The sequence below is a fragment of the Otolemur garnettii genome, unplaced genomic scaffold, assembly GCF_000181295.1.
Source record: "Otolemur garnettii isolate 467f Iridium unplaced genomic scaffold, OtoGar3 scaffold00008, whole genome shotgun sequence".
Lineage (NCBI taxonomy): Eukaryota > Metazoa > Chordata > Mammalia > Primates > Galagidae > Otolemur > Otolemur garnettii.
In genome coordinates, this window is record NW_003852403.1 from 16,315,110 (window position 1) to 16,334,985 (window position 19,876).

Genomic DNA, 19,876 nt, shown 5'->3' on the forward strand with positions numbered 1-19,876 from the left:
AAAAAAAAAAAAGAGTGGTCTGTGTGAAGTGGCTCATGCCTGTAATCCTTGCACTCTGGGAGGCTGAGGTGGGAGCATCACTTAAGGTGAGGAGTTTGAGACCAGTCTGACCAAGAGCAAGGCCCCATCTCTACTAAAAATAGAAAAAAATTAGCCAGGTGTGGTGGTGTGCATCTGTAGTCCCAGCTACTCGGGAGGCTGAGGCAGGAAGATCACTTGAGCCTAGGAATTGGAAATTGCAGTGAGCTACTGTCATTCCATTGAACTCTAGTCCCTGCAATGAGTGAGACCCTGTTTCAAAAAAAAAAAAAAGTGAGCTGTCAATTTCTCCAGACTTTTAAGATTCTAAGAGTCAGTCCAGCAGAGTATCAGTACCTCCTGGGTTTCTTGTCAGGGTACTGAAAACTGTCTCCCAGAGGAATATTCTCACATTTTATAATTAAGTAAACTATCAAAGAAAGTAAATTGCCTATAAATCAAAAATAATATTTCATCCTTAGGAGAATATCCCACATTGTTAAATACTTCCTTATCCAACTTGAAGTTCTATCTTCATCCCTGGATCAAGCACTTCTAGAAATAAGTCTCATAGACGTTCTCTCTGCTTTACAGTATATATTAGCTAAATTCTATAGAACCTTCACAGTATATTACATTTTCTCCTTAGCAGGTTCAACATTTCTCTGTTGGTTTATTTATTTATTTTTATTGAGACAGAGTTTTACTTTGTCGCCCTGGGTAGAGTGCTGTGGTGTCACAGCTCACAGCAACCTCAAACTCTTGGGCTCAAGTGATTCTCTTGCCTCTGCCTCCCAAGTAGTTGTGACTACAGGCACCCACCACAATGCCTGGCTATTTTTAGAGACGGGGCTCCAGCTGGTCTCGAACTCTTGTGCTCAGGCAATCTACCCACCTCAGCCTCCCAGAATGTTAGGATTATGGGCATGAGCCACCATGCCCAGCACTCTGTTGGTTTATATCATATCTTATCTTTGATATTCTTCTGGTGGCTAGGAGGGGAGGCGGGCACAGATCTTGAAGGAAGGTATATATAGTCTTTAAGGGTAGAGGCTTCTTAATCATCTTCAAGAGAAAAGCATTAGTTTTTAAAGAGTGGGCCTCTTTAAGAACCTCCAATTCCTAGCCTCAAGCGATCCTTGTGCCTCAGCCTCCCAAATACCTGAATATATCAACCCAGATGTCTTCATCTCTCAAGTTCCCCTTTTTTCCCCAGTCAGGACCCTGAGCTTTCATGACAAACTTGGCTAGGTTGACAATTTAACATTCTTGGAACAGTGCTACCAAGAAGTCCTGAGATTAGGTCTCAGTTTTTTCTGCCCTTCCATGACAGAAAAGAATTTGTTTCTTTTTTTTTTTTTCTTTCTGTTGTTCACATTTAGACTTTAATTAGTTATCCTTGGTTTTTGGTTGTCTCTTTCAAAAGCATTACAGTAGAACCTCTGTCAGTTGACCACCCAAGGGATTGAACCAAACTGGTCAACACACAGAGGTGGTCAACATAAGGAACTAGGCCTCCTGTTACTGATACATGTATGTGGTACGTGTCCAGTCTGCAAAAATTAGGTCAACTTAAGGAAGTAGTCAATGTAGGGAGAGGGTCAGCTATGGAGGTTTGACTGTAATTCCAGCAATTTCCATCCAATACCATTGTCTTTATAATTACTACTTCCCCATGTTACTTGAATGCCTTGTGTATTGCACCCTGCTGTTCCCTTCTATGTGTATACCATCCCAGTTCATCACCAGTGAAAGCTTTTTTTTTTTTTTTTTTTTGGTTTTTGGCTGGGGTTGGGTTTGAACCCACCACCTCCAGCATATGGGGCCGGCGCCCTACTCCTTGAGCCACAGGCACCGCCCACCAGTGAAAGCTTTAACAGTCGCAATGCTTTCTTTTGCCTGTGCTCCCTTGTGCCGGGGAGGAAGTCCTCCTTGCCAGCCAGGAAGCAGCAACCTAGCTCCAAAATCCCATCTTAGCATGCATTTTTGACACCTCTTGGCACCAACTGTCACAAGTTGTATTCTCCAAGAAGCAAATTCTGAGATAGAAATTTGCAGAAAATTTCTAGGGGGAAGCATTCTCAGGAGGACACCTGTGAGGGAGATGGAAGGAAACCAAACTGAGTAAAAAAAGAAATTGAGCTGCAAAGAAGCCAGTGGAGGCCAACAAAGCCTCAGCTGATCCCAAATGGACTTTTAAATCTGTGATGGCCCTTCTGAGTTCAAGGAAGAAACCAGGCCTTTATAATGTCCTCACATCAACCAGTCATTGGTTGCAGGCTACCCTGCAAGGAGGCATGACTTTGGGCCAGATGGCTCTTTTCAGCAGAGATTAATTTAAGTAATTCCTCAGTTTTGAAAAGGGAATCTGGAACAGTGCCGAACAGAATCCATGACAGTGATGCTGGTGGGCTTCTCAGAACCAAGAGGAACAGAGATGGGCCTATCCTTCAGGTGAGGAAGTACTTTGACAAGTGTAACCTTCTGGTGAAGGCATGATTGCTTCCTTTATCTCCCAATTAAGATGACATGATCCTGGTTGCAAAATTTACACTCACTGTAGAACAATTTTATTTATTTATTTTAATTTTTTTTTTTTTTTTGAGACAAGAGTCTCACTTTTTTGCCCTCAGTAGAGGGCCAGAGTGCTGTGGTGTCATAGCTCACAGCAACCTCACACTCTTGGGCTCAAGTGATTCTCTTGCTTCAGCCTCTTAAGTAGCTGGAGCTACAGGTGCCTGCCACAACACCTGGCTAATTTTAAAGATGAGGTCTTGCTCTTGCTCAGGCTAGTCTCAAATGCCTGAGCTCAAGCAATTCACCCACCTTGGCCTCTCAGTGCGTGAGCTACTACACTCAGCTATTTCTTGAGTTAGAGCAAGAGACCCCAGACAGCTTAACACTTTAGTTATATTTCTGCTTTAATAGAGTAACATTTGAAAATACATAGACATCCAGGAAAAAAGATAAAGCCATTTAGAGGTATTGAGAACACAATCGTGCTTTAATTTAGGTCTTAAGTTTCTAATTTTAACAGCTATCATATTTCTAGATCATGTCCACCAGCTCGGCAAACACATTTAATGGTAATAGTATAGAGTACTTCACATCGTAACGCATGTCAAATACCCATTGTATAAATTCACTGTGTTTCACCTTGTTTTTTGACTTATTTTTCATAAGAAAGGGGGTATATCTATAATTAACAATCTGAGTTAGGTTTCTGAAGACATAGGTATGACATATTGCCTGTCAATTTGCTTCTCCACCTGAATTTATTTAAAAAGTATAATTTATTATTTAAAGAAATTTTGTAGAATGGGAATCTAATTAATTTCACAGTGATGTTGGTTGAAAATTATACCCAAAAATGCAGGTATTTTCCAGAATAATAGGATAGGTAACAGCATTAAAGCATAATTTTTAAAGAATTCATAAGGAAAAAATGATGAAATTGAAGCTTCTTTTTCAGATGCTTTAAAATTTCTATAAAACTCTTTGTCCCAAGAGGAATCATTTAACCACGGTACACAAAACATACTGAATACATTGCCTGACGTCAGGGTGCAGAAACTTTTCTTTTACATAATAAAATCTTCTTCTGGTCCATCTTCACCCAAGTCCTGGTTGTCTGAAGGCAGATTCCTGTCAAGAGACCTAGAGTTGTAGTAGAAAGCATCACTTTCATCTACTGGCTGGTATTCCTGCTCCATTTCAGTCAGGAAGCCACTTCCAGATCCAGATCCTGAGCCAGAGCCAGAGCCTGACCCAGAGTCATCTTCAGAAAGAGGGAAGATATCATTCCAGTTCTGCAATCTTGTCATTCTAAAGAAAAATGGAAAAAACAAAGTAAAAAAAAAAATTTTTTTTTTTTAGATACAGAGTCTCACTTTATTGCCCTTGGTAGAGTGCCGTGGCGTCATGGCTCACAGCAAACTCCAGCTCTTGGGCTTAGGCGATTCTCTTGCCTCAGCCTCCCCAGTAGCTGGGACTACAGGCCCTCCACAATGCCCAGCTATTTTTTTTGTTGCAGTTAGACTGGGGCCGGGTTTGAACCCGCCACCCTCGGTAAATGTGGCCGGTGCCCTACTCACTGAGCCACAGGCACTGCCCAAAACTGTTAATTTTCTTACCTCTAGCACAGCGATCCTGTATTTCAAATTCACTTAAGGAATCAGTTAAAAAAAAAAAAAAAAGGCAGCGCCTGCGGCTCAAAAGAGTGGGGCACCGGCCCCACATGCCGGAAGTGGTGAGTTCAAACCCAGCCCCAGCCAAAAACTGCGCAAAAAAAAACAAAAAAAAGAACTCTTTTTTTCATTTTCTCACTGAAGAGAGGACAAACAACTAATTTTACCTAGCATTTTTCCTAAATTAAAATTTCCATGAGACTTCTAATAGTGGCCAGGTGTGGTGGCAGGTGCCTATAGTCTCAGCCACTAGGGAGGCTGAGGTCAGAGGATCACTGGAGCCCAAAAGTTTGAAGTGGCTGTGAGCTATTAGACCACAGCACTCTACCCAGAGTGACAAAGTAAGACTCTGTCTCAAAAAATAAAAATTATGGCTTGTTGCCTGTAGCTCAGTGGCTAGGGCACCAGCCACATACACCGTAGCTGGCGGGTTCAAATCCAGCCCAGGCCTGCCAAACAGCAATGACAACTACAACCAAAAAATAGTCAGGCGTTGTGGCAGGTGCCTGTAGTCCTAGCTATTTGGGAGGCAGAGGCAAGAGAATCACTTAAGCCCAAGAGTTTGAGGTTGCTGTGAGCTGTGATGTACCCAGGGCGACATAGTGAGACTCTGTCTCAAATAAATAAATAAATATAAAATAAAAATTATAGTAATTTACAGTGTTTCAACAAAGCTAAGATAAGCATTGTACCTCACATATGCCAGCGTGTTAACATTCAGTAACACTCAGTTTCTTCCCCCACAAATACATCCCAGTCCAGGTGTGGTGGCTCATGCCTGTAATCCCAGCACTTTAAAATGCTGAGGCAGGAGGATCACGTGAGGCCAGGATTTGGAGACCAGACTGGGCAACATAGTGAGACTTCATCTCTACTAAAAATAGAAAAATTAGCTGGGTGAGGTGGTGCATGCCTACAGTCTCAGCTACTTGGGAGGCTGAGGCAGGAGTATCACTTGAGCCCAGGAGTTTGAGCCTGCCAGCAAGCTACGATCAGGCCACTCCACTTAGCCTGGCCAACAGAGACTGTGTCTTAGAAAAAAAAAAAAGAAAAGAAAAAAAATATATATATATACACATACAAACACACACACACTGTATATAGCTCTCACAAAATTACCCCGCCTTCAACCTGAATTCAGTCAGCTGAAGAATGCTGAAAGGTGGGGCTACTTTCTGGTTTGGGTGGTGGTTACAATTTTAGCAAGTACCAAACAGCTAGAGCAATGGTGCCAGTCCTCAGAGGCAGAACAGTGCAACAAAGCATCAGAAATATACTGAGGAGGTGCTTCAAAGGCAGGGTACAGCAATGGTGTGAAATAGTTGTTTTGGAGATTTTGGGTTATTCCCCTAACATTTTAGATTTAAATGAATTATGTTGAAGTCCATGACTTCAAGCTATGGAGGATTAATGCTGTGGTCTTGGCTCGGCGCCTGTGGCTCAAGTGGCTAAGGCGCCAGCCACATACACCTAAGGTGGTGGGTTTGAATCCAGCCTGGGCCCACTACCAAACAACAATGACGGCTGCAACCAAAAAATAGCTGGGTGTTGTGGCAGGCGCCTGTGGTCCCAGCTACTTGGGAGGCTGAGGCAGGAGACTCGCTTGAGCCCAGGAGTTGGAGGTTGCTGTGAGCTGTGATGCCATAGCACTCTACCCAGGGAGATAGCTTGAGGCTCTGTCTCAAAAAAAAAAAAAAATGCTGTGGTCTTAAAGCATAGGGGGTAGGACTGCAAAGTTGCACTTTGGCGATTGCTATATTTACTCTCTAATGCAATGAATGTTGGTGATACGCAGTCACCAGAATCCCCAAAATGATAACGGGTTTTCCTGGTTTGGGCATGATGATTTACCTGGCTTTGAGGATAGTGATTTTCTAGGTTTGAGTTTAAAGATGAAAACTTTTATGATAAGCCTTTCTTTTTCTTTTCTTTTCTTTTCTTTTTTTTTTTTTTTTTTTTGAGACATAGTCTCACTCTGTCATCCCCTGGTAACCTCAAACTCCTAGGCTCAAGCGATCCTTTTGCCTCAGCATCCTGAGTAGCTGGGGCTATAGACACCACCACAAAGCCTGGCCAGGTTTTTCTATTTCTATGGGGTCTCGCTCTTGCTCAGGCTGGTCTCAAACTCCTGAGCTCAAGTGATCCACCCACCTCAGCCTCCCAAAGTGCTAATAATCCTTTTCTTAATACATTTCTGCTACATGCTATATAATGTCGGTCTTCATTGAAATAATGGATTCTAGTATAATTCAAATTTTTGTTACTTATGAGTATTTTTTACAAGATTAAAGTTGGTTTTATTTGATCAAGAAGAGGCTTGATTTTTGTTTTACAAGTCATGGTCATTAATTATTTTCTCTAATTTTTAAAAATCATTACTATATAATTTCAGAACACTTAAATCACACTTCCTCCAAAAAATTCTTACTGTTAACGGTCTTCCCTTATTTCTCCCTCCCCCCAGCCCCTGGCAACCACTATTCTAATTTCTGCCTCTAAGGATTTGCCTATTTGGAACATTTCCTACGGTTGGAATAATACAACAGGAGGCTCTTTGTGCCTGGCTTCTTTCACTCTGAACAATGTTTTTGAGGTTCATCTATGTTGTAGCATATATCAGTACTTTGTTCTATGGTCAAATAATATTCCTCTGGGCTGGTGTGGTGGCTCACACCTCACACCTCGCACTTGAGGTGGCCAAGGTGGGTGGATTGCTTGCGCTCACAAGTTTAAGACCAACCCAAGCCAGAGCGATACCGTGTCTCTACTAAAAATAGAAGAACTGAGGCAAGAGGATGATTTGAAGCCAAGAGTTGGAGGTTGCTGTGAGCTATGATGCCATAGACAGTCATAGTGCTTGCTTTGGTAATTTGGTTTTTATTGTACAGTGTAAGGTAAAATTGCAGGAACAAGCCACAGTGCCCAGTCCGATATTAAAGTGGTTGTCACAAGGGGTGCAGCTCTACCCAGGGTGACAGCTTGAGACCCTATCTCAAAAAAAAAAAAATCCTTTGTATGGATATATGACATTTTGCTTATCCATTCAGTGTTCAACTCCTACTGGATTTTAATATATAGTGTGTTTTGTTTATATAAATAAAATAATGTTCAATCATTTCCACACCTGTTGTGAAAAAGTACTCAAAGATCGTCTCTAGCACCCATTAAAAAACCCTGGCAAAAATGTAGCTGAATCACATATACTTCCACCTGTCATATACCATTATATACAGCGCAATTTTATCATGTACTGTACAATAAAAACCAAACTACCAAAGCAAGAACTGGCAGAAAAACTCTGGACAATCCACCTACTTCTGTGCCATGATTTCAACAGAGGCTGTGAATTATAACCACTTTAAAATCAGGATGGGCACTGTGGCTTGTTTTTGTAATCTCAGCACTTTAGGAGGCTGAGACAGGAAGATCACTTGAGGCCAGAAGTTCAAGATCATCCTGGGCAACATAGTGAGACCCTGTCTCTAACTCTCCCTTCAAAAAAGATTAAAAAAATTAAAATCAGAAGAAAGTCCACTTACGAAAAAGGGTCAGTCCTTGGAGGGAGAATCCTATTGGATTCATCTGGAACAAGGTCAAACATCGGTCCCTTTTCATCAATGCAGTTTGCGGAATTACTGTTGGGATTGCAGCGTACCCACTGGTACCTGGCTCTTCGCATAGGGTAACCTGCCCAAATAAGGATCCATATGGTTAATCAGCATGTATTACAGTTTCCAATCACTCAGTCCCTAAGAAGTTCTTAACTAAATAGATTCTAACTTTAGGAGAAAATAAAATGTAGATGGGTTTTACTCCCAGTTATCTAACAGCAACACTGACAATGGGCCAGCTATGTATATACATTGTCCTTTGCATAATACTCCAGAAAGTAGGAGAGAGTTTTAGGTTAGAATAGGCATTAGTGAGGGGCACCTGTAATCCTAGCACTCTGGGAGACCAAGGTGGGTGGATTGCCTAAGCTCACAGATTTGAGACCAGCCTGAGCAAGAGCGAGAACCCCCCACCTCTAAAAATAGCTGGGCGTTGTGGCGGGCTCCCATAGTCCCCGCTACTTGGAAGGCTGAGGCAAGAGAATCACTTGAGCCCAAGAATTGGATGTTGCTGTGAGCTATGATCCCACAGCACTCTACTGAGGGCATCAAAATGAGACTCTCAAAAAAAAAAAAAAATAGAATAGACGTTAGAATCAATTGCTGGAGTGAAGTCCCAGCTCTGATACTGACTAGTTATGAAACCTTAACTTTTCTCAAACTCCGCTGTAGAGTGAAGATGCTTTTAATAATAGTGTCATAAGCTTCTCACAAAAAGTAAATGAGAAAATGCATATAAAGTCCTATATGTGGTGCCAGGCCCAAAGCCTGTCTCCTTTTACAGAGATAAGTTGAATCAGTTCCAAAAATGTAAGGAATACAGTAACTAGTACCTGCGATATTACAGAATCCTAGTTCTTGTGTTTTAGGACTAGATGGTAGCCATAGGAATAAAAAGTTCATCTTAAAACTTGTCCCCTCAGCTCGGTGCCCGTAGGACAGTGGTTATGGCACCAGCCACATACACCTAGGGTGGTGGGTTCGAACCCTGCTCAGGCCTGCTAAACAACGACAAGTGCAACAAAAAAAATAGCCAGGTGTTGCAGCCGGCGCCTATAGTCCCAGCTGCTTAGGAGGCTGAGGCAAGAGAATCTCTTAAACCCAAGAGTTGGAGGTTGCTGTGAGCTGTAACATTATGGCACTCTGAGTGAGACTTTGTCTCAAAAAAAAAAAAACCAAAAAAAAACTTGTCCCCAGCCTGATGTGGTGGTCCAATCCTGTAATCCTAGCACTTTGAGAGGGTGAGGTAGGAAGAACACTTGAGCCCTGGAGTTTGGGGCTACAGTGAGCTATGATGACACCACTGCACTCTAGCCTGGGCAACAGAGAAAGACTCTATCTCAAAAGAAAAAAAACGTATACTCTTTCTTCACAAGAACAAGCCTCCTCTATTCATGAAGGAACAGGTGAGTTAGAATGTCAGAGTTTCTCATAGCATCTTTTGAATTTAATTTCTATGGACGAGCCCCCAAATCTAGTGTTATGAGGTTATATGGGAGATCCTTTATTAGCTCATGAAATGAAATCTTCATTCCTCAATTTAGCAAGGACGGAGCCCTGGTGTGAGAAAGATTTCACCACTCTTCAGAAGATTCATCTCCTCCCCACCCCAAGCACACACTTTATTTAATTTATTTTGAAACAGAGTTTCACTATATTGCCCTCGGTAGAGTGCTATGGCATCACAGCTCATAGCAACCTCAAACTCTTGGACTCATGTGATTCTCTTGCCTAATCTTCCCAAGTAGCTGGGACTATAGGCACCCGCCACAATGCCCGGCTATTTTTTTGTTGCAGTTGTCATTGTTGTTTAGCTGGCCCAGGCTGGGTTTGAACCCGCCAGCCTCGGTGCATGTGGCCAACACAGTAACCACTGTGCTATGGGCGCTGAACCCACACACTTTATTTTAACTAACAAGTGCTACTAGTAATTACCTAGCAAGAAGAAACATGTCTAGAATTTTTTTAAAAGCAGGAAATGGGATTTTAAAGCCCAGCACAAAACAATGGAAACACTCAGATAAATTACACTCATGAGGGAGAATATCGACCAAATGGTGAAAAAGTGGGTCTTAGGGAAAAAACTATGTAGCATCACAGGAAGAACCTATATTTAAAAATGAACAAAAAAAATCCAAATACCACTTTGTATGCATAATAGTTTCAACTGTACAAACATATAGGAGGAAAATGGGAGGAAATACACAAAAATAACTATCGTAGTAAGATCTTTGGAACTACTGCAGTAGAATCTTTGGTGGATTTTTTTCTCATTTTGTTTTCAGAATTGCTGTAATAATATCTTTTAATTAATTTATTTATTTGAGACAGAGTCTCATTATATCACCCTCGGTAGAGTGCTGTGGCATCACAGCTCACAAAACTCTTGGGCTAGAGGAATTCTCTCACCTCAGCCTCCTGAGTACCTGGGACTACAGGCGCCCGCCACAACGCCCAGCTATTTATTTATTATTTTTTTTGTAGAGACAAAGTCTCACTTTGTCATCCTCGGTAGAATGCCATGGCGTCACAGCTCACAGCAACCTCCAGCTCTTAGGCTTAGGGTGGCATCACAGCTCACAGCAACCTTCAGCTCTTAGGCTTAGGTGATCCAGCCTCCTGAGGAGCTGGGACTACAGGCACCCACCATAACACCCAGCTATTTTTTTGTTGCAGTTTGGCCGTGGCTGGGTTTGAACCCGCCACCCTTGGCATATGGGGCCAGCATGCTACCCACTGAACCACAGGCTCCACCCAACGCCCAGCTATTTTTGTTGTAGTTGTCATTGTTTTTTTGGTAGGCCCAGGCAGGATTCAAACCCGCCAGCTCTGTTATATGTGGCTGGCGCCTTAGCCGCTGAGCTACAGGCACCAAGCCTATTATTTATTTTTATTTATTTATTTATTTATTTTAAGACAGAGTCTCACTTTGTCACCCTCAGTAGAGTGCTGTGGCTTCATAGCTCACAGCAACCTCAAACTCCTGAGCTCAACTGATCCTTTTGCCTCAACCTCCCAAGTAGCTGGAAGTACAGGCATCTGCCACAACACCCAACTATTCTTTGAGATGGGTCTAACTCTTGCTCAGGCTTGTCTTGAACCTGTGAGCTCAGGCAATCCACCCACCTCAGCCCCCTAGAGTTCTAGGATTACAGGCATGCGCCACTGCGCCTGGCCTAAACAATATTCTTTTAAAAATATAAATATTAAAAAACTCCAATGTAGAATAAAATAAATATTCTCCCATTGGAACTAACTTTTTTCTTTCCTTCCTTCCTTCCTTTCCTTTGGAACTAATATTCTATCATAATCTTCCCTATGGCTCCTGAGTATAGCCTACAATGTCCAGTCTGAGACAGCTAGTTGCCCAAAATGGGTTAGCTCCATCACCGCCTGGAGGCTGGGGATAAGGCAGGCACGATTACATCTCCATGTCTGCCCTTTATCTGCTGTGTGAGCTTGACCACCTTAACCTTCCTAGGCCTCTGTTTCTTCATCTGTTAAACGGGGACAACAGATATGAGATATGAATGTTAGGTTCTTAGAATAGTACCCAGCGACAGCCATGGTCAGAGCTCTTTAATGCTACTTTCTCTGATGATGCAGAGGATGAGAACAACAACTTATCTCTGAAAGGAGAGAGCTTGTAAATTTAAATTTAAATTCATATTTTACCATGCAGTACCTCTCTGATCCTCTATTTATGGTCTTTAAAATCTGAATAATGCTATCCCAAAACATTGCTATTTAAATGAGATAAAACAATGTGAAGCGTCCAGCCTAAGCTTTTCACAGAGTAGGTTATTTCCTATGATTTGCTCCTTCTTTCTTTTTTTCTAATTTTTCCTGAGGCAGCATTAGTTTGGCATTTAATGGCTGCTTAGAAACCTTTTCTTATAGGTGTGACCAAAAAACAAAACAAAACAAAACAAACTCACATCTCCTCCAGCAGAGGGCAGTGTTTTCACACCCCACACAGTCTAGACCAGCACTGTCCAACAGAGACATAAAGCAACCTGCACAGGGTGTTTCAAATGTTTCTACCAGCCATATTTTTAAAAATAAAAACAGATGGAATTAATTTTAATACAGTTTACTTAGCCAAATATATTGTAATCAATGTGAGAGTTATTAATAGGATAGTTTGCTTTCTCTTTTTATCCCAAGTCTTCCAAATCATGTATGTTTTGCATTCACAGGTGTCTCAAAGTGTTCAGTAGCACAGGTGGTTCATGGCTGCTGCCCTCGACGGATCCCGGCCCTCTCCTCTGCATGTGGCTAACACAGGGAATATCAAGCCAAGAAAACGTGTGTGTACATGGGAAATTAAACAAAAAAGAAAAACAATGTTTTAGGGGCTTCCTCAAACTTTGGCCTGTGGGCCACATGCGCCCCACCGAGGACATTTATCTGGCCCGCTGGGTGTTTTTGCCACCGCTGCCCGACTCATCCCAGGGCCCGCAGTCCGGCCCTCCAATGGTCTGAGGGCCAATGAACTGGCTCCCTGTTAGAAAAGTTTGAGGACCCCTGCTTTAGGAGGAAGCATCCAGGTGAAAGGCCACATCTTTTCACTAGTATAGCAAGTACAGCTTTGGCAAATTAGTAAAAAATATTCCTAAAATTAAAAATTCCCCCAGAGTCCAGAAACTTAGCTATTAAAATTTATAAAGAGGACTTCCTTTTAGGGCATGTTGAAAATGTTTTAAAAGCAACTATGATGATGGTTGTAGAATTCTATGAATATAGAGAAAACTATTGAATTAAATACTTTAAATGGGTGAATTGTATGGTATGCAAACTCTATCTTAATAAAGCTGTTAAAAAATATATAATAAGGCTCAGTACCTGTAGCTCAGTGGCTAGGGAGCCAGCCACATACACAAAGGCTGGCAGTTTCTAACCCAGCCTGAGCCTGCTAAACAACAATGACAACTACAACAATAACAGCAAAAAAATAGCCAGGTGTTGTGGTGGGCACCTGTAGTCCCAGCTACTTGTCAGGCTGAGGCAAGAGAATCACTTAAGGCCAAGAATTTGAGGTTGCTGTGAGCTGTGGGGTGTCATAACCCCACCCTCTACATAACCCCACCCTCTACAAAGGGGTGACATAGTGAGACTCTGTCTCAAAAAAAAAAAAAAAATATATATATATATATATAAAATAAGGCCAGACATGGTGACTCACACTTGTAATCCCAACAGTCAAGGAGGCCCAGGCAAGAGGACCCTTGAGCTCAGCAGTTGGAGAACAGCCTGAGCAAGAGTGAGACCCAGTCTCTAATAAAAATAGACAAATGTGGGGGCACCTATGACTCAAAGAAGTAGGGCCCTGGCCCCATATGCCGGAGGTGGCGAGTTCAAACCCAGCCCTGGCCAAAAGCTGCAAAAAAAACAAAAAAAATAGAAACATTAACTGGGTACTGTGGTGGGCATTTGAGTAGTCCCAGCTACTCAAAAGTGGAGGCAGGAGGATCTTTTGTACCCTGCAGTTTGAGGTTACTGTGAGCTAGGCTAACGCTATGGCACTCTAGCCTAGGGCAATAGAGTGAGACTCTGTCTCAAAAAAAAAAAAAAATGTATAATGAAATCAAAAGTAGAATTGCTTCCACTCCAAAAGTCTGTCTAATTTGGGGCTGATGGTGTTAAATGTACTTTAAAATGAAGCACAAGGGCAGCGCCTGTGGCAGTGAGTAGGGCCCTGGCCCCACATACCCAGGGTGGCAGGTTCAAACCTGGCCCCAGCCAAACCGCAACAAAAAAGTAACCTATGGTCCCAGCTACTTGGGAGGCTGAGGCAAGAGTATTGCCTAAGCCCAGGAGTTGGAGGTTGCTGTGAGCTATGACGCTATGGCACTATACTGAGGGTGACAAAGTGAGACTCTGTCTCAAAAAAAAAATTAAAAAATAAAAAATAATAAAATTAAGCACAAAATTCCTGACTTAGCTATTCCAGAGTGTTGGCAAGATGTGAAAATGTACAGTTCCAGCCCCTGAAGTTGTGACAGCATCTTAACTCTGTCTTGCTTGAGATAAATGTCTTATGATTATCGTAATTTAAAAAAATAAATAAAAGGGGAACAGGGAGTATGCTCGTGGACAGAAATGTTATCTTCCTATAAGACCTACGGATAGGACCTTCTGATTAATTTTGTAATGAATTCCAAGGGAAAGAATTTTTGTTCGAATCTCTTCTGCTCTCCCACCATCCCTCAACTCCCAAGTTCTGCTTTACCAAAATACTTCCTGTGAGTAAATGTTACCAGAACAAACAACTTTCTCCAGAAGGTTCTCTGTATCTTTTTATATTATGGTATCAGTTTTTCCCCCAACATAATCATAATTTACTAATTTCCTATTTTTAACTACCATGAAGGGGAGAAAAAGACAATCTTTTTCTTTCCTTCGTTTTTTTTCCCCCTCTCTTTTTTTTTCTAAAAAGTCCATTTTGATTCATTCAAAATGGTAGCACTGTCTGATCTGGAGTTACTTCTCACTAGCCTCTCAATCCTACAAGATGCATAAGCTCCCCCACCCCTGCGCTATAAAAAGCTGTAAGTTTACTTTCAATTTCTCCCTCAACTCAGTGGGAAACATCCTGGCAAGGGCTGTAGTCAAAGGAAGGTTCTTTGTTTTAATTGAAGAAAACCTCTAATCCATAAGCTATAGTAAAAAGTTAATTCTGACCTCGAAATCAGATGACCAGTTCTGCCATTAATTAGTTGTAATGAGCCTTGGGCAAGATTCACAATTTTTTTTTTGGAGATAGGGTCTCACTTTATCGCCCTTGGTAAAGTGCCGTGGCGTCACAGCTCACAGCAACCTCCAACTGTTGGGCTTAAGGGATTCTCTTGCCTCAGCCTCCCAAGTAGCTGGGACGACAGGTGCCTGCCACAACACTTGGCTATTTTTGTTGTTGTTGTTGCAGTTGTCATTGTTGTTTAGCTAGCCCGGGCCGAGTTTGAACCCACCACGCTAGCCCGGGCCGAGTTTGAACCCACCACCGTCAGTGCATGTGGCCAGTGCCGTAACCACTGTGCTACAGGTGCTGAGCCGATTCACAAATTTTTTTTTAAGAAGCTGATGTGCAGAGCAAATGAGATGATGAACGTCAGATCTGGTTTTCTCCTCTATTAATTGGCTACTTCCAGGGAGGATGAGGACGATTACCAGAGAACGGATGTGGAAATCAGTTTACAAACAGCAGCACGCAATGGTGTTGTGGTCTAGGAGACAGCGTCGAGAAGACAAGGTGGTCTGGCCGTGGCTTCCTTGGCCACGCCTGATTGTGTAGTTCCATTTTCTTTTTCTTTTTTTTTTTTTTGAGACAGAGCCTCAAGCTGTCCCCCTGGGTAGAGTGCCGTGGCATTACAGCTCACAGCAACCTCCAACTCCTGGGCTCAAGCCAGTCTCCTGCCTCTGCCTCCCAAGTAGCTGGGATCACAGGCGCCCGCCACAACGCCCGGCTATTTTTGGGTTGCAGCCGTCATTGTTGTTTGGCGGGTCCGGGCTGGGGATTCGAACCCGCCACCTTAGGTGTACGTGGCTGGCGCCTTAGCCGGTTGAGCCATAGGCGCCGAGCCCTTTTTCTTTTTTTTTAAAAACAGAGTCTCACTTTGTTGCCCTCAGTAGAGTGCCGTGGCATCACAACTCACAGCAACTTTCAACTCCTGGGCTTAGGCAATTCTCTTGCCTCAGCCTCTCAAGTAGCTGAGACCACAGGCACCCACCACAGCGCCCGGCTATTTTTTGTTGCAGTTTGGCTAGGGCTGGGTTTGAACCTGCCACCCTCAGTATATGGAGCCAGCGCCCTACCCACTGAACCACAAGTGCTAACCTGGAGTTCCATTTTCTATCTTTGAAAAAGATAGACAAGCAGAGTGTAGGATTCACAGGCCTCATTAATAATCTCCTGAGCTCCACATTAAATAGATTAAGCCATCTGTGCTCTCCAGTTTTCCCATAAATCCCCAATTTCCATTTCTTGGTGCTTAGCAGATACAGTTTTACCCCATGTATTTCCTTGGCTTTTCTTTCTTTTTTTTTTTTTTGAAAGACAAAGTCTTGCTCCATCACCTCCAGCTAGAGTTTAGTGGCATCATTGCTTGCAGCAATCTAAAACTCCTGGACTTAAGCAATCCTCCTACCTCAGCCTCCTGAGTAGCTGGGACTACACGCCTGTGCTCACATGCACGGACCTGCCACCACGTCCGGAAAGCTTTTTTGATTTTTAGTAGAGATGAGGTCTCCCTCCTGCTCAGGCTGGTCTCTAATTCCTGAACTCAAGGGATTCACCTGCCTCAGCCTCCCAAAGCGCTAGAATTACAGGCATGAGCCACCATGGCTGGCCTACTTGGCTTTGACTTATAGTAAAAATACACTTCATGTGTTGAAGTTCTAACCTGGAGCACCACACAGTGTGAGATTATTTGGAAAGAGGGTCATTGCAGATGTAATTAGTTAAGATGAGGTCATTAGGGTGGCCCTTATCCAATGACCAGTGTCTATAACAAAGGGGTGTTAGGACACAGAGGTGTGGAGGAAAGGCCATGTGAAGACAAGGCAGAAGAGGCGTCTATAAGCTGAGAGCAGCCTCAGGATGAAGCCAGCCCTGCCAACACCTTGATTGTGGACTCTCATCTCCAGAACCGTGAGGAAATAAATTTCTGTTGTTTAAGCCACACAGTCTGTGGTGCTTTGTTCTGGCAGCCTGGGCAGACTAATCCAGTAACTAAGATCGTTTTGAATATGCTCAGTAAAATCCAGCCAAAAGCCTAGTTAATTTGATCAGTCAAACCGATGGTTTCAGTAAACATTTTTTAAAAGATGAAGGAAGAATTTCATCCAGATCACCTCTGGCGTCATGTGGGGGGACAATGACGTGGTATAGTAGTCTTTGCATTACAATCATTCAAACAAGCAGCCGGAGGTGGGCATCTATTTCCCTTCACTTTCGGAGGTGGGCACAAACCCTTGACTTCAATTCCAAGTTATGTTCCTTGGAAACACCCTAGATTGTCGGTTTATTCATTGCCTCCTTTTTTGCTTTCTTTTTCTAACAGAGAGCTCCATCTCCCAGGTGATAACAACTGCTGGTATTTTATATGATTTCACGATGATTGCTTTTCTTCTTCATTTCTTTCTAATAAATATATACTACACAAGAAACTTTTTTGTTTTCATTCTAGCTTTATTTAATCAATCATAGTGGAAAATGTAGCATTTCTGAGAAATTTTGAGAATACAGAGACTTACGTAGCTCTGATTGGGGTGTGCCAACAACCCCTGGTCACTCAAGTCTGTGCTACGAGTATGAACTACAACCCCTGGTCACTCAAGTCTGTGCTACGAGTATGAACTACAACCCCTGGTCACTCAAGTCTGTGCTATGAGTATGAACCTCACTACGCTCAATCTTGCCAGAGTATATACTTATTAGGGAATTATTTCATCAAGCTGAAGATTTTCCCTCAAAGATCCAAGTAAGTTCCTGACAATTAACAATGTTTTATACTTTAGAAATAAATAGATTAATGAATTTTCAGCAATTTTACTTGCTTTTTGTTTTTTTTAGAAACAGCACCTCACTTTGTCACCCTCAGTAGAGTGCTGTGATGTCATGGCTCACAGCAAACTCCAACTACTAGGCTTAGGCGATTCTCTTGCTTCAGCCTCCTGAGTAGCTGGGACTACAGGCACCCACCACAATGCCGAGCTATTTTTTGTTGCATTTTGGCCGGGGCCGGGTTTGAATCCACCAGGCTTGGTATATGGGGCTGGCGCCCTACTCACTGGGCCACAGGCACCACCCTTACTTGCTGTTTTTATTCAATGTTAACATAACTACAAGAAAATGAATTTATAAATTTCCTTTTTTTAGAGACAGAGTCTCACTCTGTTGTCCAGGCTAGTGTGCTGTGGCGTCAGCATACCTCACCCCCACCTCAAACTCCTGAGTCCATGCAATCCTCCTGCCTCAGTCTCCCAAGTTGCTGGGATCCCAGGTGCCCACCACGTTGCCCGCCCTGGCTAGTTTTTCTATTTTTAGTAGAGATGGGGGCTCCTTTTTGCTCAGGTTGGTTTAGAACTCCTGAGCTCAAAGGATCCTCTCACCTGGGCCTCCCAGAGTGCCTCATTACAGGCGTGAGCCACTGCACCTGACCTATACATATCTAATACAAGATGGATGTCTCTGAGATCAGTGGCAAGATCTCATTTCCATAGGAAGTAAGATCATGACAACTAGAAGTCACTTTGAAGCAACAAATCCAGGACATGCGTGTCACTGTGACTCAACATTTCCCTTACCATCCGAGGGAACGTAATGTTTTTCTTCTATAACTTCTGCCTTCTGTTTATCAGGCCATGACTTCTGCCTTATTAGATACAATTCCTTACTTACCAAAGAAGAAGAAATGACATTTTTCCTACAAACCGACCATTTTTATTTTCTTAGTCATTGGAGGTTTTAAGTTGTTTCAGTCTGACTAAACAACTCCAAATGATAGGGAAACCTGAGAAGGTATTTTCAAATGGGATGTTTCTCTGAGCAACAGAACAACAGCACTCAGACTAACATTCTTTGGCTTCTCTTTAAATTCTGAGAGTGTTAGTATTAATTATGTCTAACCATAATTGAATTTTCAGTAAGAACCAAGTTGAAAAAGAAAAGAATAGGCACAAATTTACCCCAATTAAAAAAAATAGCATCCCCTGGCATTAAAAGAATAAGTCCATCAGAATGTATTAAAATTAGGGGCTGATACAGACACTAGGGGTGGGTAGATTCTAGAAAACACTCAAACGTGCCATCTCCTCCATGAGTCAGATACGTGGGTCATTTTCTATATTCCTTTCTGGAGGAATTTTTTAAATGTATAAATTTAATTTATATTTTATAAATTTAAAATGTTAATTTATATTAATTTGAATTTTAAAATGTATAAACCACATATTTTCATCCAAAAAATAAAACAGCACACTTCCATCACTGTAAGAGTTTACAAGACCCTACCTGCCTCAAAGTTTAATTTTTCCTGGTATTGAACTGATCTCACACTAAGGAGGTCAGCCACCCCAAATCCTTCTTCTTTGCCTCCTTTCCCTCAATATTCTACATTTTGTACTTTATAATCACTTGCATGGACTCTGGGGACCTACTAAGAAGGTTACAGGGGAGCGAGATTCCCAAGTCTTACCTTGAACAGAGGATCCCAAAACCAGGATGAGGGCAAAAGCCAGGACCAGCCCCCTGCACTTGAGAAGCCACTGCATCATCACCAGCTCTCTGGGCCCTGCCGGCCGCACACCAACCTCACGATTAGGAAGTGTAGCAGGGTGCTCTCTGGCCCTTTTAGAAAAGGCTCCAAAACCTCAAACCCTGCCCAGAACACACGTCACGACTTCCTGAACAAATAGTAAGAGATCCACATCAAAACCCAAAGAGGGGGTGAGGGGGAGGCTGCAAAATAGCTATGCATACCCGTTATGAAACTGCTCTGGACTCTCCTAGGCCTGCTTTCTCAAAAGTTCAGTTGTTTGCCACTTGCCTGTTAGAACTTTTTTTCCCACCAAAACAGTAGAGTCAGCATGCAGGGTGGTTTGTTTTTCCTTTCTTCAGGTAACAATCTAAACAGGAGATTGCTCACAGTAACAGGCTGCTGCATTATTGATGAGATACGAGAGCGAGGTGCTGCCTTCTGGCTGAGCCCCTTCCACATAGGATGTGCTTACCTTTCTTTTTCATCAGGGCGCAGCGGAACTTGCTGAGCCAAGCTTGAGAAGTTAAAACTTCAAAGTTGAATTCTGGTCTGCAAGACTATGTGGTCGGATTTCAGATGAACGGTTTCCTTCATCCTGGACTCAGTTTCTCCGGCGAGTCATTGGATCTCCCGCTACCTCAAACGTACAGTGAAGGTTTTCAGTTGCAAAGAACTTGTAACACAGCAAAATTATTTTGCGTGCCTCTGCTTCTTCACACGGAGTATTTCTCGTGATTCCATTCCATTTGAACCTCCATCTTTTCTCCTGCTAAAAATTGTCAACTTGATTTTTGGGTCCTCT

The 19,876-nt window shown here is 42.6% G+C and overlaps 1 protein-coding gene across 1 annotated transcript; it reads right to left on the bottom strand.

The window, feature by feature from the left end:
• Positions 1-2,993: 2,993 nt before the first annotated feature.
• Positions 2,994-19,135, bottom strand: SRGN (serglycin). Its single transcript, XM_003783607.3, has 3 exons — positions 19,012-19,135; positions 7,745-7,892; positions 2,994-3,843 (listed from the first exon to the last, which is right to left on the bottom strand). The coding sequence occupies exons 1-3, from the start codon at positions 19,088-19,090 to the stop codon at positions 3,600-3,602; spliced, it is 471 nt and encodes a 156-aa protein (XP_003783655.1). The 5' UTR covers positions 19,091-19,135; the 3' UTR covers positions 2,994-3,599.
• Positions 19,136-19,876: the final 741 nt, after the last annotated feature.

Bases quoted from the DNA above. Each gene is read 5' to 3' on its own strand.
- SRGN (XM_003783607.3), bottom strand. From the start codon at position 19,090: ATGATGCAGTGGCTTCTCAAGTGCAGGGGGCTGGTCCTGGCTTTTGCC. The intron at 7,893-19,011 runs GTAAGACTTGGG...TTATTTGGGCAG, and splicing joins TTTGGGATCCTCTGTTCAAG to GTTACCCTATGCGAAGAGCC. The intron at 3,844-7,744 runs GTAAGTGGACTT...ATTTTTCTTTAG, and splicing joins CCAAGGACTGACCCTTTTTC to AATGACAAGATTGCAGAACT.